The 27,047-nt window shown below is 34.1% G+C and overlaps 5 protein-coding genes across 9 annotated transcripts; 1 reads left to right on the top strand and 4 right to left on the bottom strand.

The window, feature by feature from the left end:
- Positions 1-3,795: 3,795 nt before the first annotated feature.
- LOC110613863 (ESCRT-related protein CHMP1B) lies at positions 3,796-5,199 on the bottom strand. Its single transcript, XM_021755228.2, has 2 exons — positions 4,737-5,199; positions 3,796-4,219 (listed from the first exon to the last, which is right to left on the bottom strand). Exons 1-2 carry the CDS (start codon positions 5,059-5,061, stop codon positions 3,933-3,935), a joined length of 612 nt encoding a protein of 203 aa, XP_021610920.1. The 5' UTR covers positions 5,062-5,199; the 3' UTR covers positions 3,796-3,932.
- A 225-nt stretch (positions 5,200-5,424) lies between these two features.
- On the bottom strand, positions 5,425-6,408 carry LOC110613864 (jacalin-related lectin 19). The gene is made up of 3 exons (XM_021755229.2): positions 6,281-6,408; positions 5,962-6,186; positions 5,425-5,842 (listed from the first exon to the last, which is right to left on the bottom strand). The coding sequence occupies exons 1-3, from the start codon at positions 6,281-6,283 to the stop codon at positions 5,492-5,494; spliced, it is 579 nt and encodes a 192-aa protein (XP_021610921.1). The 5' UTR covers positions 6,284-6,408; the 3' UTR covers positions 5,425-5,491.
- Positions 6,409-6,445: 37 nt separating this feature from the next.
- Positions 6,446-8,435, top strand: LOC110613865 (IAA-amino acid hydrolase ILR1-like 4). Its single transcript, XM_021755232.2, has 3 exons — positions 6,446-7,113; positions 7,532-7,658; positions 7,824-8,435. Exons 2-3 carry the CDS (start codon positions 7,632-7,634, stop codon positions 8,229-8,231), a joined length of 435 nt encoding a protein of 144 aa, XP_021610924.1. The 5' UTR covers positions 6,446-7,113; positions 7,532-7,631; the 3' UTR covers positions 8,232-8,435.
- A 1,834-nt stretch (positions 8,436-10,269) lies between these two features.
- On the bottom strand, positions 10,270-14,618 carry LOC110614157 (glycosyltransferase BC10). Its single transcript, XM_021755648.2, has 2 exons — positions 13,397-14,618; positions 10,270-11,153 (listed from the first exon to the last, which is right to left on the bottom strand). Exons 1-2 carry the CDS (start codon positions 13,901-13,903, stop codon positions 10,515-10,517), a joined length of 1,146 nt encoding a protein of 381 aa, XP_021611340.1. The 5' UTR covers positions 13,904-14,618; the 3' UTR covers positions 10,270-10,514.
- Positions 14,619-18,451: 3,833 nt separating this feature from the next.
- On the bottom strand, positions 18,452-25,547 carry LOC110613450 (ELF3-like protein 2). Of its 5 annotated transcripts, none has more exons than XM_021754585.2 (7): positions 25,414-25,547; positions 25,002-25,280; positions 24,599-24,658; positions 24,053-24,508; positions 22,448-23,478; positions 19,836-19,887; positions 18,452-19,740 (listed from the first exon to the last, which is right to left on the bottom strand). In XM_021754585.2, exons 4-7 carry the CDS (start codon positions 24,275-24,277, stop codon positions 18,730-18,732), a joined length of 2,319 nt encoding a protein of 772 aa, XP_021610277.1. In that variant the 5' UTR covers positions 24,278-24,508; positions 24,599-24,658; positions 25,002-25,280; positions 25,414-25,547; the 3' UTR covers positions 18,452-18,729. The 5 variants fall into 5 exon arrangements, with proteins under 5 accessions (XP_021610277.1, XP_021610280.1, XP_021610276.1 ...); XM_021754588.2 differs by lacking the exon at positions 25,414-25,547 and having other exon boundaries at positions 22,448-22,718; positions 22,812-23,478; positions 25,002-25,398; XM_021754584.2 differs by lacking the exon at positions 25,414-25,547 and having other exon boundaries at positions 25,002-25,400.
- Positions 25,548-27,047: the final 1,500 nt, after the last annotated feature.

Raw genomic sequence — 27,047 nt, 5'->3', positions numbered from 1 at the left:
AATAAAGTTGGCTCAATGTAAGTCTTGAGTTTGATTTTTTTTTAATTTATTTTTTTGAAAGAAAAAAAAAAAGCTTCAGCTATATATTTCATCAATTATTACTGAACTTATTAAATATTCATCAACTAGAAAAATTCTAATAGACATGTAAACAAATCAGAAATTTTAAATTTTTGCCCAGTTTTTCATTGACCGTATTGTCTTTTATAAAATCAAAAATTTATATTTAAATAAATATATTTATATAACTTAAAAAATAATATTTGATAATGAAAAACAAAGAAGAAGATAACTATATTGAATCAAATTTTCATGAATATTCCTAGCATGATGATTTAAAAAGTCTCATCATTTGTACTCAAATATTTAGGTTAGTGATAAGTGCATATAAATAAATTTAAGAGATTTTAAATTTTACACTACTAATTTTTAATTTTCATTTAAAAAAAAAAACCATAATCATCCACCTGAATCTTTTGACATTTGAATCCTCAATTGTTTATGCACAATAAAATTAATATATATATATATATATAAAATTTATATAGCTTGGAATTTTCTATGTCAGTGTGATACATTGGAATTATCAATATTTTATTAAAAAATGATAAAAGACAGCTTAAATTGATAAAAGTAAAATAAAAGAGAACTCTCATTTTCATTAATCGAGTTAACCCTATTATCATTATAGCTTAAGTTTCTTAAAAATGTTTAAGTTTTTTGCTTAATTTTCCATGTTTAATGATGTGCATCAGCTTAGACTATATGAAAGGGATAGGTAATTAACTTGATGAACAAGTTTTTGAACATTTGATTAGTCCAAGATACCACTCAAACCCACAGCATACAACATATATAATCATTAATCAATATTTCATTTCTCATATGATTCCATTAATTTAAAAAAAAAAAAAATCAAAGAGAAGAAAAGTTCACAGATTTCAAATACAAATAAAAACCCAGAAGCTTGCTGTTCCCAGAAGGCTGAAAAGTCTTTAGTCAATTAAACAAGTTTAGTTTGGCACACGTATTGGAATAACACAGTTCCCTTTGGAATATAATATGTTACTTGTCTTACTATAATTCTTTAAACCTTGAATAAAAATACCAAACCCAAATACCTTTTTGCTTCTGAAGGAGCAGCGATAGCTTCTCGGCAACATTGCTGCTCAAAGATTCCACCATGTCTATCACGAAAACCCTTTCACTGAACCGCAGAAAAACTACGGCTAACAATGAAGAAGCTGCTGCTAAACGTGGGAGGTTTGGTCGATGCTTTTCAGTGATGCAGGAGATATCTATAGAACCAGCGGCGAAGTCCCTTAAGCACCTGGATTCTAACAAGTTAAAGCTTGATATCAAGAGATGGGCTAAGGCTGTTGTGGCGTATGCTCGCCAGGTCAGTGGTCGATTTGGAAGCTCCAGGAAAAGTGATGATCCTGCTGCAAACTCTCGTCAATTTTCACAGGAATTTAAGTGAAAAATCTAGGGTCAGGATATTTTCATGCTAACTTCTATGTGTTGAAACTCTTCATGGACAGATTTCTTGAAATTTTTTTTATGATGGGTGGGATATTGCTTCATTTTATTGGAGTTTGAGACCTCCTAAAGAATGAAAAATAATCTTGTAAATATAATTTCCAAGAAATAATTCTATTCGCAAATTTTAATTATTACTTCCATCTCATCAAGCACACGTGCGCCTAGCCAGGCAATATCTGAAAATTCATAACATGACATAAATTTTTCTTTTTGTCCAAAGATAGTGAACCGATCTAAATTAGATATAAGCACATAATCAATCCATGATAAGAAAAACAAAAGCTTACAAATTACTCAATTCAAAAATAAGAAAGTATAACCATTTAGAAATTCTAAATGCATTGGGTTGGATCTGATCTGAGAGAATATTTATTCCCACAAAAGTGTGCATTATCCGGTTTAAATTGAAAAAATTAATCGAATTTAATTAATTTGAAAATTTATTTTATTTTTCTATTTATTTTAGTTCGATTTAATTTTTAATTTTAAAAATTTTGATTATTTCAATTCGATTTAATTTTTATCAAAAATAAAACACTGAATCATTATGAAGAGATTACATTATATTAATATTAAAATATTTTAATTAAATTTTAAAATATTAAAAATAAAGTGTAAAAGTAAAAAATTTATTAAATATTCAAATTGATCAAACTGAATTGAATCAGATCAATTTAATTCGATTCGATTTCTGACCAAAATCAATTAGATTTAATTTTCATAAATATTAAAATTTTAATTTTTAATTTATTCAAATTCACCGACCGTTCACTTCGAATTCCACTTCTTAACGACGAAATAACCTAAAATTTATTCAAAGAAGGGAGATACCATACATGCCCCATCATTGAGCGGGGAAGCTAAGGAAGAGTAGAAAGAGATTCTATTGACAATCAGATTAAGATTACAAAACTGTAGCAAACCGAACAAGAGAGGAGAGACCTAGCAGAGTTTCGGCTTTTTTAAGGCTCTCTGAGCAACTCAAAAGACGGATGTCGATAATGTCCTTAAAATAACTAGTCACCAGTTCGCTGAATAAAGAACACGTAAACACAAACATAAATATAAATAAATATAACAACAAAGAAAAAAGCTAAAAAGTCTGTAATACTGTAATAAATATGAGATTTTTGCATGCAGTTCCATCACTTTCAAAAAAAAACAACTAGCAGATTAAAAAACAAAGTCTCCCTATCAAAACTCTTCAAATCTGCAACTAAAACATTAAAAGAATACATACAATTCACTAGAAAAAAAAAAAAAATCCATTTTTCAAATAGGAAAGAAGGCGTCGTCCCGCCGCCTGGAGGACAAGGCCAATAAACGACACACCAAAAAAGATGGCACTTCTAGAAACTACAGAAATCCTAAAAGTTGAGAGAAAAGTCTCCAAAAATTATACAGAGACAAGTAAGTTGTAGTTGATCAACTGTTTAAATGTAAATTTGCATTATAATTGTAGCAATGAATGGCACTGGAAGATGAATTTTCTATTTCTCATCGTCAGAATGCTTTCACACCTAGCCATTGCCACCTCCAATTTCTAAAAGACAATAATAAAAATAAATTACTTTATACAAAGACCAATAAAAAAATGTCTAATATATATATATACACACTTTTTTTTTTTTGAAAGATAATAATACCATTTATAAGAATTTTGGCCCAAAGGCCTTACAATAAACAATCAATACATCTAGGCCTCATTATTTGATTTTCTCTTTAAAGAAAAAAGAACTGAAGATTAAAAAAAAAAACCGAATAGATAAAAAAAAAGAACGAAAAAAAAAAAGAATAATTTAATTTTTATTATATTTTTAACGATAAAAATATATAAAATATTATTTTATTGATAAAAAAATATTTTAATAAATTTTTAAAAATTAAAATACGTAATGGTAATAATGCGAAATTAAATAGTAAATTTTTAAAAATATATAAAATATATTATAATAAAAAAATAGGAAATATAAAAATTCATTTATTTTAGATTTGTAATATGAAATAGTGGCATAAAATAATCGACGAAAATGGCCACTATAATTCAACTGCCAATTAAATGTCAGGCTCTAACAAATTCTGACATTGGCCATGAACAAATACTATTTAAGCTCTCATAATTCTACGTACCCTAGATCCATTATGTCAAAAAGACACATCTCATTCAGTCCTGCAACCTCTTGCCTTTGGAAAGTTGATAAATGATCTAAGCGACCATCAAAATGCATTACCATCCAAATTCAACAAGCAAGATTCTAGAACATAAATTTGATATAAATATAACCAAATTTACACAATAAATTTCTGACGTCAAACATAATCCAGATCACCATGTAGTTAAGTATATAAAGTGTATCACATTGGCAGAAAACCAGATCCTAATACAAAATTCAACCCTTGGCCTTTAGCTCTGCAAGACGCCTTGACAAATCACCCTCATCAACCTTCTCCTCTGATTTAGTTGACACCGCATGTGCAGCAGGCTGTGGGAGCCCAACAGAGACCTCCAATCCATAGTTATCAGCTACTTGCTGCATCAAGCTGTTGACCTCACCCTCAGGTGTGGATAGTGAGGTGGATCCAGCCATTGCATTCTCCATGAATTCTGCCTGGACCTCCATGTTTACAAACTGTTTCTCAAATTGATCCATAGTCGCTGACATCTTCTGCAAATTACCTGCAGCCAAAAATTATTAAAGATATTATGGCTACAGCCTACTTTTACAAATAAAAGCATAAAAGATTGCCAGGCAGACAACAGCAAACTATCTACCAGGACATATACAAAATTACTCAACTGACATTTCTCGTGGCAGATGCCAGGAGTAAAATGAGCTTCGAAAATTGAAGTTTGGGTTTCCATACATCCCATTTTCATTATCAACACCTTTCTCACAGATCATTACTAGTCCCATAAAAAAAATGAACAACAAAACAGAAGCAAAAACAAACACCTTGACCAAAAAAAGCTTGTAAGTCAATTACTATCAGAAGACAAAATCCAAGAATAGACATACAAATTTCTCTAATCCCAGGCCAATCATTATGCAATGGTTATAAGTTTTGCTTTTCCAGAGTTATATTCGTCATTTATCGGCAGATTATACCCGTTCAAGAAAAAAAAATCCCAAGCTTTGAAAAATCAAAACCATAATATTTCCGAAATCAACAATCATAAAGGGAAAAAAAATTACCAGTGGCTAGAGAAGACTCGAGCGATTTAACGATGGAGGCCATGGACTTGTTAATGGTGGTCATCTTGGCCTGCGTATCGAGCCTAGCAACGACAGCATCGAGCCTAGACGCAAGCCTGAGGTAGTTCATCTGCTCGGTCCTCTTCCGGATAGCGTTTTCGGCATAGATCCGAGCCCCATCCATGTTTCCCTTTTCGATTGCCTTCTTCACCTTTAATTTCTCCGACTTCTCTTCCTTCTCGCACTTCCGGGCCTGCCTTTGCAGAGATTTCGAGGTGAACTTGAGGTCCATGATCTGATTCAAAAGTTTCTCCGTGTTGCCCATTGCTGGAAACCAGAAAGGGGTTTTTCGATTTTGTGAAATGTAGAGAAAACCCCAAATAGGACTTTGGGTATTTAAATTCGATCGTTAATTCGCCGGTTTGGACTATTGCTTCGAGGCAAAGGAAGAATGGATGTAATGTTGGAACTACGAAATTAACCTTTGGAAACTAGCTGTTGGCGCGTGAGGTTGACCGCGTTGATGACCCCGTTTTCGCCAATCGCCATTGGACGGTGGAATAAATAATTTATTTATTAACTGTATTATTAGGTAATAAAATAATATGAGAAGAGAATATATTAGAAATTTATCTATAAATATTTAATACATTATTTAATCAATTTTTTTTTAATTTGAATATTATAATAAGCACAACCACATATATTAGTATTACAAAACAAAATCCAATAAAATACACGAACAGGCAGTTGATCTAATAATAAGGCTTTTGGCGCTGGTCATTATCCTTGTTAGATTTTGAAACAGAGCTAGTAAGCCTTTGAAGCCTTTGCTGAAACTTTTGGAGAAGCTTAGGAGATTGAGAACGAGATAATCGAAATCCAATAGAATCAAGGTACCATCCACTTCTCCCAGTGAAACCCACAATCGAGCATCCATCCATGGAAAGATTAAATGGCGTCCCTTCTTCAACTCCGTATGGTCCATATGTTCTCCGGTTGCTCTTCAGTGTCAGCGACCGAATCACTGGACTCCATCCGGGAACCACGGAGGAGTAGTGGCCGCTTGCACTCACCAGGAACTCCTCTGGGTATTGCAACTTTATCTGAAACAAATGACAAAATTGACTAGTCATTTTGATACGTATAAGCTCAGTATAAGAAACTGGTTGCTTTTGAATACCGAATGATTTATTAAAAAAAAAAGTGCAGGGGAAATGGGTACCTCAGCTGTTTTACTGCCTCCTACTCCTCCATGTTTTTCAGCAGTGACTGGCTTGCCATTCTTGTCATAAACAACCTGGATTGAGTCGATGCAATGGTCGAAAACTATGGTGATTTCTCTTACTCCATTATAGATTCCGTCATCCCAGCCAGTCCCTCCATTTCCTCCCCATGATCCTACAACTATGCTCTTCTTCTTCCCACTTGATTGTTCCTTGATATTTTCCTAGAAAAACGAAAAACAGAAAATTCTGTCAAAATTTGCATGATCAAATTTCTAATGAAGCCAATGTTCTAACTAGGGAGTTGTGACTTCTTACCATATGAATTGGTATATGCTGAGCAGAGAGCAGAGAGTTATATTAATACAGAGAAATCAGTGGAAGAGCTGTGCAGTATCGGATTCTGATTCTGGCAAATGAACAAACAATTCCAGGACTAAAATCACTCGGCTTTCAAAAACATTTGTCATAGCTTTTCACAAGATAACGGCAGGTAGCTTCACAAGTACGCAACCCAGCTTTCCAGTTGTTGAATCGTTGTGAGGTAATCTTGGCAGCAAAAGGGAAGAATAATATTTGCTTGGCAATTTTTCAAATGACAAATCCAAATTCCTTATTCTATTCGATGACACATTCTTCACATTGATAGAGAAGAATCAAATCTGCTGACACTTTGCAACTTCAGAACAGGAAATTAAGCTTTTCTCTAGAATATGTATATGGGAAGTGATCAAAGTGAATGTTTGTGAAAGTAGATTTGCATTTTTAAATCATAAAACCATTAAAATAAAAAGGTCTAATCAGGAAAAATGAAAAAGAAAGTAGTAACCCACCAAAGTTGAATTCTTAGAGCATCTGCCAAATGTAAATTTGTAATCGAAATTCTCAGGAAACCAACCAGTTGATTACATAGAATATCAGTCCTTCCAGTTTTAATTAATTTTTATAAAAAATCAAATAAATAGAATATTGTATTTATATATTGTTATGATACAGAATTAACTGCAAATGAACTGCTTGATTTTATTGATTCTATAACTCTCCTTTTTATACACAGTTCAGGAACAGTTGACAGAAGCGGGAGAGTTATTGATTCTATAACTCTCCTTTTTATATTCTCCTTTTTAGCACTAGATCCAGCCATTTCAAAGGTGAGATGCAGCAGAATAGTACCTCAGTTTATTAACCAGATTGCCAACAGTTTGACAATGTTGTCAAGCTCTGCTGGTGTGGAAGGACTAATGGCCAGAAGTAGAGTAGAAAAGTATTTCTTGTCCCGTGTATATACAATGTAGCAGAAGGCCATTAATTTTTTAGGATGGATGTTTCATGGGGAAAGTTGGAAGAAACTCATGGATCATCTGTCTTTTCTTCCCATCCCACTGATGGAAAATGGGGAATCTACTAACCAACATATGGATCCACTGAAAATACACGACACTTGACTTCTTTTGTTTGCGGAATAAGGAAATTAATAGGCCTGTCAAATTGATTGGAATTGTTGTCATCCCTACTTTACTACTATTAATGTTGCTACTGCTGCTATTTAAATTGCAGCATAACTTGCAGGTGGTGACCGTTGCAAAATTCAAAGGGGGTGGTGCATTCAATGTTATTCCAGATTCTGTTACAAGGTGGCACCTTCTGAGCTTTTTCGAAAGAAAGCGTTATGCAACTTAGGCAGCGTATAGAGGAGGTATTGCTGCTGAACTGTGATCTATTTTTCCCTACTTAAGTCGTCTTTGCCTGTCATGATCATGTTTATGCTATCTCTTCATTGTAATTCCACCTTGTAATCACGTTTGCCATTTCATTGCTCTATATTTCATCATTACCAAGTGAGTTTCGTGTTCAATAACAGGTCATCAAAATGCAAGCTTCTGTACAGAGGTGTACAGCATCGGTTGATTTCCTTGAGAATGAGAAACCCTTTTTCCCTCCTACCGTAAACAATGAACAGTTTCACGAGCACTTCAAAATCGTTGCCGGAGGTTTGCTTGGCACTGATAGAGTTAACGATATGCCACCATTGATGGAATCTAAGAATTTTGCATTTTATCAAGAGCTCATTCCTGGATACTTCTTCTTTATCGGAATGCAGAATAAGACGCATAAACAGCTTCAATCTCCACACTCACACCTGTTTGAAATCAACGAAGATGTCCTTCCACATGGTGCTGTACTTTATGCATCGTTGGCTGCTAAGTATCTTGTTGAATTCCTACCAGACGTTCCTTTGCCGGATGGAAAACATCATGACGAGCTGTGAGTTGTTTCTTGACCGACTACACAGTTGATATAAACTTCTTGGTGACTTGAAAACTTTTAGCATTTTTGAGGTCCGTATTATGATTCTGCTTCTGGTGTATATATGACTTGTTCAAGTTTTGAATTTCTTTTTTGTCAAGTGCTGGTAACTGGTCAACCATTATCAGAATATTAAGTTCTTGCCTAATCAGAAGGGCTTTTTGAACCATTTCTCCAGACTTCTGCAATCATAGGTGGGGATGTATGAAATCTGAGCCATAGGAACTAGAAAATTGACAGGAATAGTTGCAAATTTGTAATAAGACTGGGGCAGTAATTACAGATTGTTGTTAAAACTAAAAAAAAAAAAAAAAATCCAGAGTAATGCATTCGAATTTAAAGAAAAAAAAGTGTAATAGTGCTTGATTGTGAGGAGGCTTCTTTGTCAAGTCCTGGGAAATTTTAGATTTTGATTTGATTCAATGGATTATTGATGCCTAGCAGGAAAGGGACGACAAACAAGGCCATATCTCAACCTCTGAGAGCTTGTTGGTTTTTGGGAGGAAAGAAAGAAGAGATATAATGATGTGATCAGAATTATCACCGATGCATAGTCCAAAAGAGCTTTAGAAATAATTAGGCAGGTGATACTTGTTCATCGTTTAGGTAAATAAAAAAGCAGGGCTACATGCATGCATTCTCCAACCTCCAAACTCAAAATGGACAACTTATCTGAAGCAGATTCACTTAAAGAAATCACTGGGCCCTCATTAATGATGCAAATTAATGTAAATCACATAGCAAAAGAGTTGGGCCTTGGATTCAGTTCCCAAAGAATCTATGCATAGTATTGAATGCAACATGATGAAGAATTTGTGTTCACAGACAGCAACCACTTGGTGGTTTGGTGAAGAAGTGGACAAGGCATTTGCATGCATAACTCCTTACCCAAACCCGTGTGCTTGTGGGGGCAGGGGCCACCTTCAACTACTCCCAATTTTTTTGCATGTGACTGTGAGGAGGTGGTCCTAGTCCTGGACAAGGCCGGTTTTGAACTGATCTCGATTTGAAACTAGCAGTTCAATTTGATTTGCAAATTGAATTAGAATTAACTCGAATTTTGATAATTATAATCTGATTTCCAAATAGCTAATGATTTACATTTAAAGAGAAACAATACTTTTTGCAAGTTTAAAAAAAAAAAAAAAAAGAATGGACCATCCAGGTTTAGATGGTCCAGCCCTTCTCTAGGAATACTACTTCATTCTTGTTTCAAAGAGTTTACGTCAAAAATGGTAATATAGCTTATTATGAGAACTTTTGTTTATCCCATTATCATATAAACTCCAACTTTCATAATCTTATTCTAATTTTTTAATTATTAAATGCTAATTGTGATCTTTTAATTAGCATGTCTAGATTTGGTTTTCTCTCTCTTTCTTTTAGAGAGAAAAAATTTCTCTCAACTTCGGTTCCAGGCGCTTCTTTTTCTCTTGGTTTTAGCTAATTATTGTATGTGTTGTGCTTTCCCTACCTTAGGACAGCGAAAGGCTAGTCTCCAATTCCTTTCTTTTTTGCTTATGAATGAGTTTGTATATCTGATCTTATCAAGAAGAAGGATGTTTCTTTGAGATTTGTTTGCTGCGTGGTTGCCAAGAGTTTGGACCGAATCCATTCATGGTTATCAATGGCGGAAGGAAACCTCAGTAGGTGATGGCATTAATGTCCAATGATGCTTAAAAGGCCCTTCCCTTGGCTATTTGAGAGATTGTGACTGTCAAGGCCCTATCAATCTCTTCCTTTAGCGGCCAATGTGAAGACCTTTGTTGCTATCAGGAGGTTATAGAGTTTGATATTTTTCTTTCTGCTAACTGATAAAAAAAAACTAGTTAGGGATGGCCAAATTTGATCACTATCCACTGATAACTGACTACAACTGCTGAATCAAATAGGCTCTGTGAATGGCCTATGCATAAGAATTTTTATTGAGTTCTTGACAAAAAGCTACAAGAATCACCACATTTCCACTGATAATTCTCACTAAATATGAATAATGAATTGAAATTAAAAAGCCTCCGTCAGGCTGCAACAGGTGAGAAATATGATATTATTAACCAACGATGTTTCGATAGTGTAACTTGGCTTAAGATTGAATAACTATACATATGAAATGGTTTGACATCAATGCTTAGAATGCCCTAAAACTCATTTGAAATAGATCCCTCATACCTAACATAGAGAATGGGCTAGCTTGGCAACTGAACTCGCATGCCTAGGTAAAACTTTCTCAAACTATATGCCTTGGTCAAAACCCGAAAACTTCCGACGCTAAACCTAATAGAGGATCTAAAGCGCTTGGGGCGAACTTCCTTGCAAAGAGATAGCACACACTTGTTGGCTGATTATTGTAGGTGCATGACTGTCCTTGAAACACCTTCTGGAAGAATTCCACTGTAATGTCAGCCTTTCCAAATGTTGCGGGGTGTGCGCCACCCCTCGACCAATCCGTCCAGGTAAGCGTCCTATTCGCCAAGAGATATGGAACATGGATGCTCAACATTGTTGGAAAGTAGTGTTCATCGACATAACATGCTGGCCGACAAAAGTCTCTGAACTTGGGGTAGTATGTGGTGTCCTCAACTATTTTAACTGCAAGTCGTCGATTTATTTCAAACCATTGAGACCCTTTACGCCATTGCTGAAGTGTTACCTCAGGCTGCATGTTCCAATTATATCGGCCTCTACCATAGGGACCCTCTTCATCAAATGATCCCATGAAACTGTACTTTGATCTCGATATATAGTGATAGATAATGCTAAAATTGTGGAGAGGAATGCACGCCTCGGACAATAGGATGAACCATTCATTGGAAATATCAAGTAGAGCATTTGCCAGGAGTCTCCTCTCAGCATCACACATACTCATCCTTCCCCACTCTACCAACTGCACAGAATAAACACAGAATGATGACAATTTCCAACAAGAGAATATGCAATAAGGTGATGCACTAAGGCAGCAGGTTGAGAAAATAGAGTTCCAACCAAGACTAGTAAATTGCATTCTATTAACACTATCAAGGAAGAAAGCTCAGAAGTAATGGTTATGATTTGCAAGCTGACCAGTCTTCATTTCCACTGAAACAGGACTGGAAGAACTGGTTCCAATATTTACAAAAGGGGTAGTAGTTTCTGTGCTTTTACTATAGAAGGGAGAAAACTTATATCATGTAGTTCATGAATTTGATAAAAAAAGGTTTTCTGCAAGCAGAAAAAAAAATTGAAGTGGCACATTAGCAAGGCTTGGAGAATCTTGGGTCTAAAGCACATTAAAAGGGAGGACATAGATTATTTTAGATACATTCTATGAGCAGAAGCATGGCATTCATTCTGCAGAAGCTACCATAATTTTCCATTCCAAACACTATAACCGCTACCTAATCCATGTCAGCAAAGCTACCATGATTCATGAAGCAACTCAATTGGCCCTCTCACCCATTTTCCTCTGTTTTTGGGCAGTCTACGAATTAGAGATAAAACCTTTTCCACAGTATGAAAATGCATGCTCAAGAGATAAGCATCAGAGGTGACTGAATCACCTATGACAGTGACTTTGGAGGGAAAAAATGGAAGCAAGTGACATTAGCAAACTGTAAAATCCATTTCCTAATTGGAGCAGCTATCACATGCATCGATGATCATGGCTTTCCCTACACATTGCACAATTCTTTTAAGGGTATTAACGAATAGTCACAATCAGTATAGTATCATTAAACAATACCAACAAAGTTATAAAATTATTAGTCTGGTACTAACAAGACCACATAGTGGACCTTTTTTACCTTACACATAGTGGACCTTACCTATCATTGAGTTATCAATAAATTACCAAAAATTATCGACCAAAGCTAAAAACCATGAATAAAGGTGGTCTCACTAGCATTCCCATCCAAAATCAACATAAAACTCTTTTTTTCAACTCCTACAAAGATGAAAGCTGACCATTTCAAATTTAAAACTTTCACCATAAGTCATAATTATGGGTAGAAGGAGCAAGGAAACTCGAGAACCAATTGGACAAATACATTCTTAGCTACATGACAATCAAGCTGCAGAAGTCTGTGCCCAAGTGATTGGCATGACAGGAACAAAGAAACTCATAAGCAAAGGACACCAGTGGCAGAAACTCAAAAAAGCTCCATTTCCCATGTATGTTTATATAAGGTTCCTTCTACCAAAAAGCCAATGCAAATGGCATCTCAGTATTATAGGCAAACTAGAGTAGTGATCCAATACATAGAGCTGACTACACAAACTTTTTCTTGGTAGACAGAGCTCTCTTATTAAGCATTAAGCCGGTTGAAACCACAATCCAACCCTTCCACATCTAAGAACCCATGAAGCCTTTTTCAAAATGGCTTAACTCAATTACTATATCTTCTAACTCTGTTGCCAATCCTTCCCCACTAAATCAACCAAAATGCTCAATGACAAGAAGAATAGCTAAATGACCAACGATTCAGACTAGAAATGAACAATTCTTTGACTTCTTGTCACTAGAAACCATCTTTTAAGAACCAACAACTTCAGAACGGAGATATAATTGCTTCATACCTTCCAGGTACACTAAAGGGAAAGCTGATTTTTCTTGAGACCAGGGTTACGGATGAATCAATATTTATTTTGATTCATTGCCCTGTTTTCCATTTATCTACTTTGAGTCATAACCAACAAAACGATGATAAAACAGAACAAATAAGGGATCTTAAAAATAGAGAAAAATAAAGAATGAGACGAGCAAGCTAGTCTTAATGATACGGGCACCTGTAACACACAGAGAAATTAACACTGATCATCCTAGAAAAGAGAACGAGAAACAAAATATAAAATAAACCAGAACTGATAATTCTACTAGAGTCCATCTGAAAAGAGCTACACCAAATACTGAAATTGATTATTTCTCTCTGAAAGCAAATATTGATAATGTTCCATACTCATTGAAAATTTTTCATCAGAGCGGCATTTCATTCATTAATTATTGAAAAAAAAGCCTACGATTTCTCGAATAAAAAAGTTGAACACCATTAACTGAATCCAGAGAACTAAAGTAAAATAGAATGTGTCCCCAATAAAACAGATAGAGCACAATGCCAATAGATATAGTAAGAATAGAGAAAGTAAATCCAATACCTGACTTGGGATTTGTCGATTGTAGAACACTGACGATGCCGTATAGTTCCCAACATAAGAAGGCAATGAATGAACATAGATCGAATAGAGCCCCTCATGTCCCTTGAGAAATCTCTCCCAAAGAGGTGCCAATGGCAATGGTCCCTTTGTCAAGAACATGAAGGCAATCTTAGGAACTCTCTTAAATGGATATCCCTTTCTTCGAGGAAGAAATGAAGCACGCCAAAACAGCTCAGTATCATTCATCCTATGTAACAGATTTGATGAAGGCTTAATCCAGTGCTCTAAATCATTTGGTGCTTCGAAGCAAGGGATAAATATACTGGACTTTCCTACATCAGTTACATTTTGGATTCCAAAATGTCGAAACGTATACATACTAATTACGGAGACCCCAAGACCCAGAACCAAAAACAACAAGAAAAATTGAACAAGTCTCAATGGCAGAGGCCTGCTCTGAATGAATCTAATAGTAATACCAGGCTCCTTGCCATACTCCAATGCCATTTGGATATCAGGTCCGGTATTGTATTTTCAGAAGAATTTAATCTCAAAACACTCGGTGTGCATAAAAAGTATACCCTAAAAACAGAAGGGTCTCCAAGAACATCATATAAATAAAGGATCAACAGTAGTTACCGCCAGATGTGTACTTGTTGAGGAAAACAAAACCCATCAAGGCATCTAGTTATTAAGAAAACCAAATCAGCACAAATAAGGAAAGAAAATCAAATCTTTACCAAACGGGTACGCGAGAAACAGGGAATTACGGTGGAGAAACAAGAAATATTGAATAATCAAATCTAAATTTTCCTTTCCAAGAATCTTGGCAAATAGGGAAAGAACATGTAACATGACAATGGGATTACCATCTGAGGAGGATGCAACAATGGTGATGGTGGGTTTATATAAGATTTGACAATGAAAGAAACGTTAAGGAAACTAAGTTATGGATCGGTTCACGCTTTCTGGCTTTCAGTTCTTGAATTAGGCAAGCTTTTATTGAAGAGAGAGAGAGAGAGAGAGATGTTAAAGGGGTTTCCTTTTGTGGGTTTCAATGGAGAAACAAGGTAGAGGTGGTGGTCTGATTTTTGTAGCTTGAAGATTGTAACTTGATAGGAAATTAACGAAAGCGGAAAAAGAGCGTGAGGGAGTGACAAGCTCCGTTTGCGGTATGGGAGTGAAAACCTAGGAGGCGTTTCGTCAGATTTTGTCTGTTGCATAAACATTTCGGGTTTTCCAACATTGTCAGGTGGGCCATAACAACGTTCGTTGTTGTTGTTGTGTGTGTTTTTTCACAATTCCATCATTTTTTATTGAATTTTTTTAAAACAAAAAAAAATTTAAGCATTCCTTTCTTAAAAGAAAAGAAATAATCGAATTTATGTTGATTGCATTATAATTATTTATATAAATTTATTTTTAGGATATAATAAAAGTCAAATTTAAAATCAACTTTAGTTTGATAACCGAATTTTTTTTCTAAAGCTGCAAAATTTTAATTTTGTCATTCAATCAAAATTAAATAAATGGTATTTAAAAATTTTATTAATATTTATCTATCTTAAAAATTAAAATTTCAATTAAAACTTTCCCTAAAAATTGAAAAAGAAAAAAATATGCTCCATCTTGGAAGTTTATAGGAAAATTATGTAAAGAGAGTAAATTCCATGACGTGACAATACCAATTAATAAATACATATTTAACTATAGATTTTTTATAAAAAAAAAAAAACTTTTAATTGTAGTGTGCATGGGAATATTTTAATTAAATTAAAGAAATTACATGGGATTTATAATTATTTGAAAAGTAAATTGTCTTTATACCTATGGAAATAACTTTTCCTATATGTTTCTGCTTTTCAAATAAATTGCATTAACTATCATTTTAATATTATTCGATTTAGATCCGTTCGACATATTAATTATTTTAGAAATAATTAATTATTTTATTAACAGTTAATTATTTTATTAATTAATAACTGTTAAATATAGTTGTTAATAGTTCCTTTGTTTATATATTGATTTAAAATGAAATATTTAATAAAAAATAATTATTAAATCTAAAATGACAAAAAAAAAAAGAGCAAAAGATGAAAGTGATAATAAATAATAATTTATATATAAAAAGCTGAGTTTCTAAATTTATATAAAAAAATGATATAACAATTTTATTATAATTATATTCAATATTTTTTAATTAAAATTTAATTTTTTAAAATTATTTTATTATACTTAAAAATTAATAAAATTATCGTATTATTTGCTATATTAACTCTATGTGATTAGACCGTATCAATAAATTTTAAAATTAATCGTTAAAAAAATAAATTGTAGATATTTTTATCATTAATTTTGATTTATTTATTTTATATGTATTAAGGAGTTTGAAAATAGTATTTTTAAATTGCAGGTATTTATATAAGTAGGTTATATGTTGGAGGAGTTAAATGTAGCTAAAATCAAAGGTTTTGAAACATAAATGCTTTTTTGGCATTTAATTCTAAAAAAGAAAGATAAATTAAATGAATTAGAAGAAGTACGTTGATTTAATGTATAAATGGTGAAATAATCACAAGAGAACATGATTTATATTTTTTTTATCTTATAATTTTTATTTATTTTATTTAAAAATTAAATTAAATTAATTAAAAATATAATAATTTATTTATATATTAATCATAATGTGGATAATAATTATAAGGCGAATAAAATAATTTATATGTATAGACTGTGATGACCGCTGGATTTATCCACCCCGGATTGGGGTCAGGCCCATATCGTGAGCCCATCATTTGGGGGTCCAAGGCCTCCCCCGTGAGACTGGTCCAGCCCGTCTCCCTCCAGATCGGACTCCAATCAATTTACTCAATCAGGCCGGCCTAATCTCTTAGGCCCGATGAACAGATCCTTCTTGGACTCAGCCCATGACTTATCTTCTGGTCCAGTCCGGAATCAGGAGGGAGACCCACTCATCCGTCATGTGGGTCCATACGCATGCGCGTCCGGGGAGAATCAGGGGCCGTTACGTATGGGACAGAGATCTGATTATCTCGTACGTCCGTATCAACGCAGTAGGGGTCCAATGATATACATCCTGTTAACACGTCACTAGCAGGTAAAAGAAAATATATAAACGGAGAAATACTCTGCTTTTGGTCTAGATTTTTTTCAGTTTTACAGAGCCCATTGTAAAATCTTATTTTCTGAATCTCAGAGGCTGATAAAGGCTATATCTATTTTTTGGAAATAGAAAACGGAGTCTACCGTATGATAAATTTATCCATTAATGTCTTAGTTTTTGAAACTGTAAAATATTGTTAAGCAAAGAATAAAATTCCAGTAAAAGCAAAAGTGCAAAATTCTTTTGCAGCTTCCCAATTTTATCTAATACTTTTTTTCTTTTTTGGAATGGAATCTATTGCTTTTGAAAGTTTATGGGAATTGATTGCAACCACAGAATAATATTTACAATATTATTGCGTTTTTCAGTAAATAATCTTTAAATTTAGTCCAAATTCTAGTCTAGTATAAAAGCTATGAATTGGTAATTCACCAATTCCACATATAACCTAATTTATTTGTGTGGTAAATAGAAAAACACAACCCCAAACCAAGAAATGCCAAAATTAAGCCTATGATTAAAATTACAAAGAAATGATTGAGAATTGCATCCACTGAATGAAGAGGAAGCATATGATTGATTGTGCCTCAAAGGCTGCCACACAAAATAAACATGAAAGCAAGAAAAGTGAGAAAAAAAAAAAAAAAAAGAAGAAATATTGAAAAGTCTTTAGGAAAGTTGTTTACAATCATTTGCAACATACAACATAATTGGCTCATTTTTGTTATGTTTTTTGCTATACAAAATCCAACCTATAATGAATCAAAATCACAAGATGAAATTTCCTCTTTTAAAAATACCTCCTTTTTTTCCTGTTAAAACCTATCAAATTTTATTTTCAAACTATTGGATTTTTATTATGGTGCTAATAGATAATATATAAAAAAATAAAAGTAATAAAAATTATGAAATGAAAAGAGTAATATAATAAATTTAATTTTACATATATTATTCAGTTATTGATGACATAACATTTTGCTATTAAATAATGCTATATTGGATAGTGAATAATTATGTGATTTAATATTATAATTGCTGAAATTGATTATAGGAATTTAATATTGTAACGTTAAAGAATTAAATTAATGCTAATCTTTAAGGCAACTAAATTAGGTCTCCTTTTCCTTTGGATTCTGACTTCAAAGATCGTCCAAAACATTTCTTTTTATTATAATCCAGTAGCCCAACTCAGTTTCATATTAGGCCTTGGGCCTATTTAATTTTCGGTGAAGATTATAATCTTCATACCAATAAATAAATAAATCAATTAATTTTTTAAAGGTGGATTTATTTTCCTTTTCTATTCGTCCATGAGGGTTCATTCCTTTTTGAAATATTAATTTTTTATTATTTTAAAGTAAAATTCATTAATTTTCCTTATTTTATTCTTACAATGAAGATGGTGAAGTACTGTGATTGTTGACATCATAATAATATCCTAAAAGCTTGATAGACAAAGTCATTTTAATAGTCACCTCAGCTGCAAGGTAATGGATTGGGGAGGAGTTGAATATCCTTGCAGCAACCATTTTAAAAAACCAACTTCTCATACAACCTAAGATAACAGCTTATGAAAACTATATTACTTGTATTTCCAACTCCTGAATGAAATCAAAATATGCAAGCAACAAATTTTCTTCTCTTCATATAATCCACAATCCTACAGTGTTTTTTCTTGAAGTATAGATACTTCAAACAGTGGAGCAGATGCATATGATAATGTATCAAACTCCAAAGACAGTAAGACTGTAACAATCGGGCAAAGCAATGATGTACTTGAGATGGCTACCAAAGCGAAGGTTACAATAGTAGCATTACCAATGATCAAATATTTTCTGGGTTACCATGATTCACTCTCCAGCCGATATCAATTGCAGTAATAGGACTCTGTTGCATGTTTCACTGAAAGCTCAATCCTGTCAAGATTTAAATGATGTAGCAATGCATAATAATATGTCCCGTCATAAGATTCAATTGGAGTTATTTCTTTCAGTAAGGTACTGGCATTCACATTACAGGACTAGGGAATTTTGCAAGGCCCAGGATAGAAGGCAAACTTCCCTGAGGATGTACTGGTCTACTGTCATTAAATATGTATTTACATGACATTAATACGTATGATAAAATTACTGATAGAGAAGTACATGTGATGAGACTAAGAATATTTTCAATTCCAAATTTATGTCTCAATGGATACAATTTCCATAAACTAATCATACTGTTTTCTTTCTTCCTGTATAGACCTCAAAATCCGGGCTGCTGATTCAGTTGCTGATCTAGGATTGTGAGGCACAACCTTTACTACGCATGTTCGAGGCTCAACAGTTTGACCATTTTGATCTGATTCTTGAGCTGTTGGTTCTGTAGGAAAAAGCGGAAGGGCATCTCCTTTGGGCCTCTCTGAGGGAACACTTGCTGTACTTCTTTGTAACTCGCTTTCGTTCGATGCTCGAAATTTCCCAATACGTGATATCACATGACTCCTCTGGCTTGACATATTACAAGAGCTTTGGTGGGGGAGGTTGAAGTTAATGTCTCCAACTGATAACTGATTATCCTTTGATTGGGGTCCGGTGAATGGGCTCACCTGATCAACTGCTGATCCTGAAATGGATGGAGTCATGACTGGCATGCCATAAGGTGGAAAGTATGTCTGTCCCAAATGAGGGGTGCTTGTAAGGATTCCAATGCCTTGTTGGCGAGAAGCTGGAACACCATAAGCTGCGTTCAAAAAGTCTCCGCTCCCTGCAGTTAAACTCAAAGGACCACAGTTGCCATAAACTGGGGCCATAAATCCTGCAGTTGGAGGGCATGGCCCGGTATAGGGCTTGTAAACAAGACCCTCAGAAGGGGACATGACTGGAACTAACCACTGATTTCCAGGTGGTAGGATACACCATGGAGATGGTTTCGCATTGGTAGCAAGAGGATCTGGCAGCACACCTTCTGAATGAGAACCATAGTTTGATTGCTGGGTAAGAAGTCCTTTACCGGTTTCATTATTGACGAAAGGAAGTTTCCCAATAGCATTCTCATCAGCAAATTCAGCACTAGCATGTTGCTCGTGAAAATTGTCTTTTGGTTCAACAATCAGTGATGGCTGTTCAATAGCATTCTCAGATGGAACCTTCTTCCCCACACGCGACTCGGATGGAGCTTTTCCGAGATAAATATTTTCTTCAAGAAATAGATCTAGCGACCCAGCAATCAACTTCTGTACCTATTATTCCATAAGAACGTCCAGATAAAAGAAATCAAGAAAGGAGATCATAAGCATTTCTCATAGTAGAAGAGGTCAGGCAATATCCAGCATACCTTCATGATCCTATGCAACTCAAATACTTGCACTGTGAACACTCTTTGTTGACTACAAAACAACAAAAAGAAGTTTGGTCAAACAATAACGTTCTTGATTAGAGAAAGGAAAACACCCATCAAAATATTCGATGCATCAGATAGAGTTGAAATAAGACAAAAATGTAGGAGTTAATATCACCCCATATGCTATTTGTTCAGAAGTGATTACATTTAAATTCTTGCCAGATGGATCACTTTTATGATATGGAGCCTAATGATATATATTATGGATTATGGACTGTACACCATATCCACGATTGCAGACCAACTCAACGCTGAGCTGATTGGACAGTGTGAGGCGGAGTCCCGAAACGAATTTTGTTAAGACTATTTTGTTTTTTTTTTTTAATTTTTCTGAATATATAAATATATAATATTCTTATAGTATATTTTATTCAAAAACTCACAGGGAAATAAAACAACCCTAACCGTTGTGAACGTAATCAAATTGGCAAATCCCGTTAGATCCGTATGTTATTTACTTTCCGTGCCTATCCTTTGACTGTGTGATTGTTCGATTTTTAACAATTAGTATGTTATTTACTTTTCGTGCTTATTCTTTGACTGTATGATTGTTCGATTTTTAACGTTCACTGTTATTTCCTTGCAAAATTTATAGAAAACTCATGCTCTGAGAGAGCATCAATAAACAACTAAATCTGTGCGGATACATCCATACCCTAGTGATTCAAATGCATATCATGATAAAATTTGGGCACAAAACGAAGGGGGGAAAAAGAAGGTTTCAAGCATGACTATAATCCCCGAATGATCAACGGGAACAAGACAAAGAAGTAAATAATAATAATAATCATAATAAGGCGTAAGAAAAAGAGCCAAGTTTGCTCAATCAAAGCAGTGGCCATTGAAAAGCACTGATAAATAAATAAGAGGAGCTTCTCATTGAAAAACCACAGTACGCTGGTTCTCAACTACTGAAGAAGTTGAAGGCTGAAAACTCTAAAATGTCATCCTCCAAATTTATCATGATTTTACAGGGACAATACCATCATACTAACATGTGAGGAATGAATATCAATATTCATCAACCCATCCAAGATTTCTAGGAACTAATTTCCTAACAATCGAGAAGATCATTTTTAGTTAATCAACTAAATCAAGCAACTTCAGTACTTACAGAAACATTAATGATTCAGTTTGGGTTAATGATTAAAAAAGAAATCCAAACCTGTGCTCAAATTTACAACTACACCCTATCCTTTTTCTGTTTCCTTCCAAAACTGCCTTCTTTATTCCTTCTCCTTCTTCTATAATATGTGAGAGTCTCACCCAGGGGTGGCCCTCAACCACAGGTTAGGTTCAAGATTTCCTTGCACCTGAACCAAACAGTCAAGGGACAGTTCGGAGGACTGTTGCGGAACCAACATTTCTGGTCGGAGTACAATCTGAAACTGTTCAAAGGGCAAGGCTGTTTGAGAAGGTTTGGATAATATTTTGAGGGTAGTTTGGAATTAAGTCATCTTTGTAAAAATATTCAACTTTTCTTAGAAATTTTTTAATTAAATAAAAATAAGAAGAAAAAAGAATGAAATAATTTGTTAATAAAATTTAATAAGAAATGACTTGAACTTAATTAAAAAAAAAAAAGGGTTAAGAGAAATAAAAAGAGATGAGAAATTATGGTGATTCACCAATTTTACTCTCATCCTTGTTCCTCAAGCTTCCAATTCTGCTAATTTCCATTTTTTATAAAATAATATGATAAAGTTTGTTAATTGAATAACGAAGTAGTAAAGAAAATAAGTAAAATAGAGGATGTTGAAAGTTTTAATGAGGGTTTAAAATAATTAAAAGAGTATCAGAAATTAAAGAGAGTGCATAGATAATTGTATAGCGTTTGAGAGAAATTGAAAAATGTTAAAAAATTAATCTAAAATATAACTTGTAAGAAATAAATGTTAAAAGAGAAATAAAATTGTCACTCTATTATTACTTTCAAATATTAATTTTCATACATAATACATCTATTTGTACCTTCAAATTTATAAATTATTAAATAGGATTGATCTCCATTTAAAATGGCACAATGTCATAAAACCTTATTTGATCTTGGTGTTTTCTAATTGGTAGTTTCTCCTCTCTGCTTCATTAATCTAGTTTGGCAACCATTGCTTGCAAGTAAATAAAAGAATAGCAAGTCATATAACAAACATAAGTACCAAATTTTTGAGTTTATAGTGTTTATGCATGTGAGAGATCATAGTTTATAAGTAGATATAAATGGCAGGGGCGCCACAATATAAACTTAGAAATGAATTTAGCTACTCCAAATTCCACAAAAGTAATTAGACCGCATCAGTGAAAACATAGACAACAGAGATTTCCTAGAACTTCCTGTTGAAATATCAACAAACCACTCCAAATCCTAAGAGCATTGAATGAATAAGAGCATATAAGATGAATAAATAGATCAAATTGCTAATTTTAACTCGGATCAAATATGTGTACCAAAAGGTGCATCAATTTTAGAGAATGAAAGAAAATTCCACAAGTTTGATGTTGATATGCTGCAACTTATGGAAATAGCAATAACTAGAACAGATACTCACTTGACAATAGTTCTTCTTGCTTTCCAAAATTGTTTCTCACCCATTACACGGACAACATCATCAGGACTTGCATCCAAAGCAGATAAACAATCTACCACAGCAGTTTCTAAGACATCATCATGCTTTTCTACATTGCCCACTTGTAAAGACCCTTGTCGCTTGTCTTCGTGGTTTTTGTTGCCAGTCTCAATTCCATTATGACTTCTGATATCATCTCCAAGTGATAACATAGGACCTGTTTCACTTCTCACCTTGGGAGCATTTTCCTCACCTATGACCCCAGCAGATTCCACCAAAAAGTTATCTTTAAAATTTGTTTTTGCTTGCATCACCAAAAATTTTTTATTGAATTGTACATTTTTACCATGTAAGCTTTTCAAGACAACCACAGAACTGCTTCTATGTTCCTGATTTGACAAAGGATGTGCTCGCTTCAATGATTCGGTGGTCTTAACTTTGCCTGTTGGGTTTGAAGATACATCTATTGAAGGTTTAACCTGAATTGATTGGATTGAAGCAGGTCTTTCCAAAGGATCCGGATAAGCCTTGGAAATTTTTGTGTTCTCGTCATTTTGGTTCCACATACCCTCTTTTGTCTTTAGGTTTATGGATCCAGCTACTTTCTTCTGCTTTTCAGAAACATTTTGAAAGTGCATTGAGAAGCTCAAGTTCCAGAAAGGTCGGTTTTCTTGATCCTTACTCTGTTGACTGCTGCTACAATTTAAAACTGCTCCTGACTGGGCAGAGCTGGGAAGCCTAAAATCATGTTCATATCCAAGCTTTTTCAACGAGAAACTTTTAAAGTTGGACAAATTGTGTGATTGAAACGAATTGCATTTAGCACTTGATGACAACGGCTGTGTGGTATTCAAACTTTGATCATTTCTGGAACTCATGGATTTCTGATCTTGGCTTTCCATCTTATTACTTAGCTTAACTCCACTACAAGATTGAGAATAAGGCCTCTCAGAATGTGAAGGTGCGGGTGAGTTGCAGAATTGAGTAAAAACACTCCTTTCAGGGCCACCACCCTGTGAAAATGAATCACTTGTAATCCAACAGCAAAAGATAGAGAAGAAGTATGGGAATTCATAATACACAAAACCATAGATCAATGAATAAATGAAAAGGGGCTGTAGCCTAGTACTCCTGCCCCATAATGGAAACAATCAGGGATTCATATGTCTGTCCGTCAACCCACACACCAAAAAAAGGGAGGGCCTAAACAATCATTTGATAAATCACTCAAAAAAACCTCACAAACAAAATTCAGGAAATTTGCAAACTAATCCATGGACTTCCTTTTTAAGAGTTTTTCAAAAACTAAATTCTTCTATGTGAAATCCTGATGATGGGGGGGGGGGGCGGGAGAACACTGATTCAGCGCATTTTTGAAAAGCCAAGATCATGCATCATGAAATTCCAGCATCAGATACAGTATATGTGAATCCAAACCAATCAGAGTTTAAAAGATTGGTCATTTTTTATAAACTAATTGTGGAATCAAACAAAAGGATGCTCCTAAACTAAAACAAGGTAGATTCCAGCATAGGGGGAAAAAATTCATGGGCGCAAAAATAAAAAAGGATAAATTATCAAACTCACATGGCTTGAGGACATTGAAAGAACCAAGCTACTTCCAGTGTTAGGTGGAAGAGGCAACATAGCTGACGATCCGGAACTAAACCTTTGAGAAGGAATACTAAGCTGTTCATATAGAGCCATCTTGTTCCTTGGAGGTGCCCTTGGCCCTCCTTTCTCTGTATCGTTCACATGAAGCCTAGGAAACATGGGACTTAACAATTTTTCCTCATCTTTCAGTCCTCTCATCACCTTTTGCTTTTTCTTTGCTACAATTTCCACTTACAAAGACATTCCTTCCCCAAATCACAAAAGGAGCCAATTAGCATCCTTTTGAGGCAAAATTCTCTATGAAAAATGCCTACCCAAGTGGCAATTGCAATTCCTCGTCAAGGAAACAGAATTTCAGTGAGGATAGCCAATAGGAAGGCTTGGATACTCAGATAGCATCAATTACTTTCTGAAGAATTGCACCGTATTCTACAAGCATCAAAGGTTGATCAACTTCAAAAAACAAATAATGGTATAATTGTCTAATAAATTCAGTCATAAAAAGAAATGCAGGCCTACCCAGATAGCAAAAGCAACAGGTAGTGAAGATCAACCCACTTCATAAAGATAAATCTGCTCCTGATTGAAAACCATAAACAAACAACTGGAGCACATGAGAGAATATCGACACAAATACTTACTGGCAAGTACCTAAAAAGCAACCGACCTCACAGAATTAAACCATTTCCCTAAAAATGAAGAACCAATATTATATTAGCTCAACTTTGCAAGTACCCACAATCAACCCACCTCAAAAAAACCGAACTTGAATCTAAAATTCAAGTGCCAAAAACAAGAAAACAAGACAGTAGAAGAAGAAAAAAGGAGAAAGGGGTGGAGAAGGGAGGAAAAAAGGAGTAAGTGGAGATGGAATCAATACATGCATGTGGCAAAAGATAGATTCGGTAGAGAAGAGGTTTACCTTGGAATTCCACAAGAGGATCTCACCCAAAAAGCTATACAAAACCCCAAAATACTAAAACATAGAAGATGCGGACTTTGTAGGTCCCAAATGGATAAAACCCAAAACTTGCCCAATCCGAACACAAACACAAGCACATTCTCTCAAGTGCTACCTTGTCCAGTGCCTACAAGTTACCTCCTGCCGATTCATATCTGCCAAATTTTCTTTTGAATTTTTCATTACCATTAATGCAGCAGTTGACTAGTTGTTTCCATTAAGGGCTTGGGCATGCCATCACTGTATAGAACAACCCAAGAATAGATGAGAATCCCCATTAGGAAGAAGAATAAGAAAAAAGACTGAAACTTTCTGTTAAAACAAATCATGGGGAACTCGAAATTGGAACGTGTGGAGACTGGTTCTCACGTACGCATGAGCAATTGGCGATCTAAATTCAGCTTCCTAACCACATGTTCCTTTTCCTTGTTAAAAATCTGGCCAGATCTTAACTAAAAATCAGCGATTTGCCCTAATTCTTCGCTTCTTACATATTATTAACCATGCTAACTTACGAGCGTGATGCCACCGCAAAATCACAACTGGCTTAGTGGCCGAACAAACAGATATAAAGGCGCGTGCTTGATGTTTTGCTCTCTCCGCGACTGGCTTTAACTCTTTTAACAAACAAAGATTGTGTTTTGGATTTGTTTAATTGTATGGCTTAATCGCACGTGTTTGTTAATTTATTATTAGTAAACACACTTAGAATTTCATGCAACGTTTTCGCCTTTTTTTTATTATTATTATTTTAATTTTGCTACTCAAGCGGAGATATTATTAAAAATATTTTTGAAAAATAATAAAATATTTATATAATAAATCATATTAAAATATTGTCTAACAATATTATGTATAATTAATAAAAAGACAATATTTAATTTTTCAGTCATTAAAGGATTCAGTTACACTTAACGATCAAACAAGAGTTAAGTATACATCGTTCGCTGTTTACCGAAAAAAGCACTTTCTCTCCCAATTTCACATGTTGCTAATTCATAGTACAGTTAAATTATCAAATAGTGAAAATTACTTTTTAATCCCTGAGATTTAACGTAATTAACACTTTTATCCCTCTATTTTGGCGACTCAACACTTAAGTCTCTCACTTTATTTTCTGTCCAAATTCGTAGTTCTTCCATCCAAAATAGCCGTTTGGAACACGTGAATTGACAAAATTAATCCTCACTAAATCTAAACTCAAACGCATCTTCTTCTTCTTCTTTCTACCCTTTATGCAACTTCTTCTTCTTCTTCTTCTTTCTTCTCCTTCTTCTTCTCTTCTTCCTAGCCTTTCTGCAACTTTTTCTTCTTCTTATTCTGCAACCGGAGAAAACATGAAAGAGAAAAAAAAATAGGAATTTCACATTGAGAGAACCTACCCTTTCTGCAACTTTTTCTTCTTCTTATTCTGCAACTAGAGAAAACATGAAAGAGAAAAAAAATAGGAATTTCACATTGAGATAAGGGTATTTTTGAAAAAAATTATTATCTCTCACTTTTGACTCTTTGACCAAACGATTTAAATGGACGGAAGGATTACGAATTTAGACGGAATAGAAAGTGAGGGACTTAAGTGTTGAATCGTCAAAATAAAGGAACAGAAGTGTTAATTACGTTAAATCTCAGGAACTAAGAAGTAATTTTCCTATCAAATATAATAAAATATTTATTATTAATTATTTCCATACTCTAAACCATGCTGAAAGTGATAATATAAGTTTTATAAAAGGATAAATTATTATGAGATTTAGAAAATTTATTAATTTATTTATATTTCAAAATTATTCAATTATTTTATAAAAAAAGTAGGGTTGGAAATATTGAAGTGGGCCATTAGAAAGTGAATTCTGATTTGGTGTTGGGGCAATTTATGTTGGGTCCCAGGCCCAATAGGCCCTCAATTATACAAGTTTGTATCGATTAAAAGAGGCCCACATATTATTGTCCGTACGTATTATGGTAGATCTACTCAATAATTTCTCCTCTTTTTTTCTGTGTTAGTAA

Source organism: Manihot esculenta, chromosome 4 (genome assembly GCF_001659605.2).
Source record: "Manihot esculenta cultivar AM560-2 chromosome 4, M.esculenta_v8, whole genome shotgun sequence".
NCBI lineage: Eukaryota > Viridiplantae > Streptophyta > Magnoliopsida > Malpighiales > Euphorbiaceae > Manihot > Manihot esculenta.
Note: the sequence above shows the minus strand (reverse complement) of the source record. Positions and strands in the feature narration are given on the sequence as shown.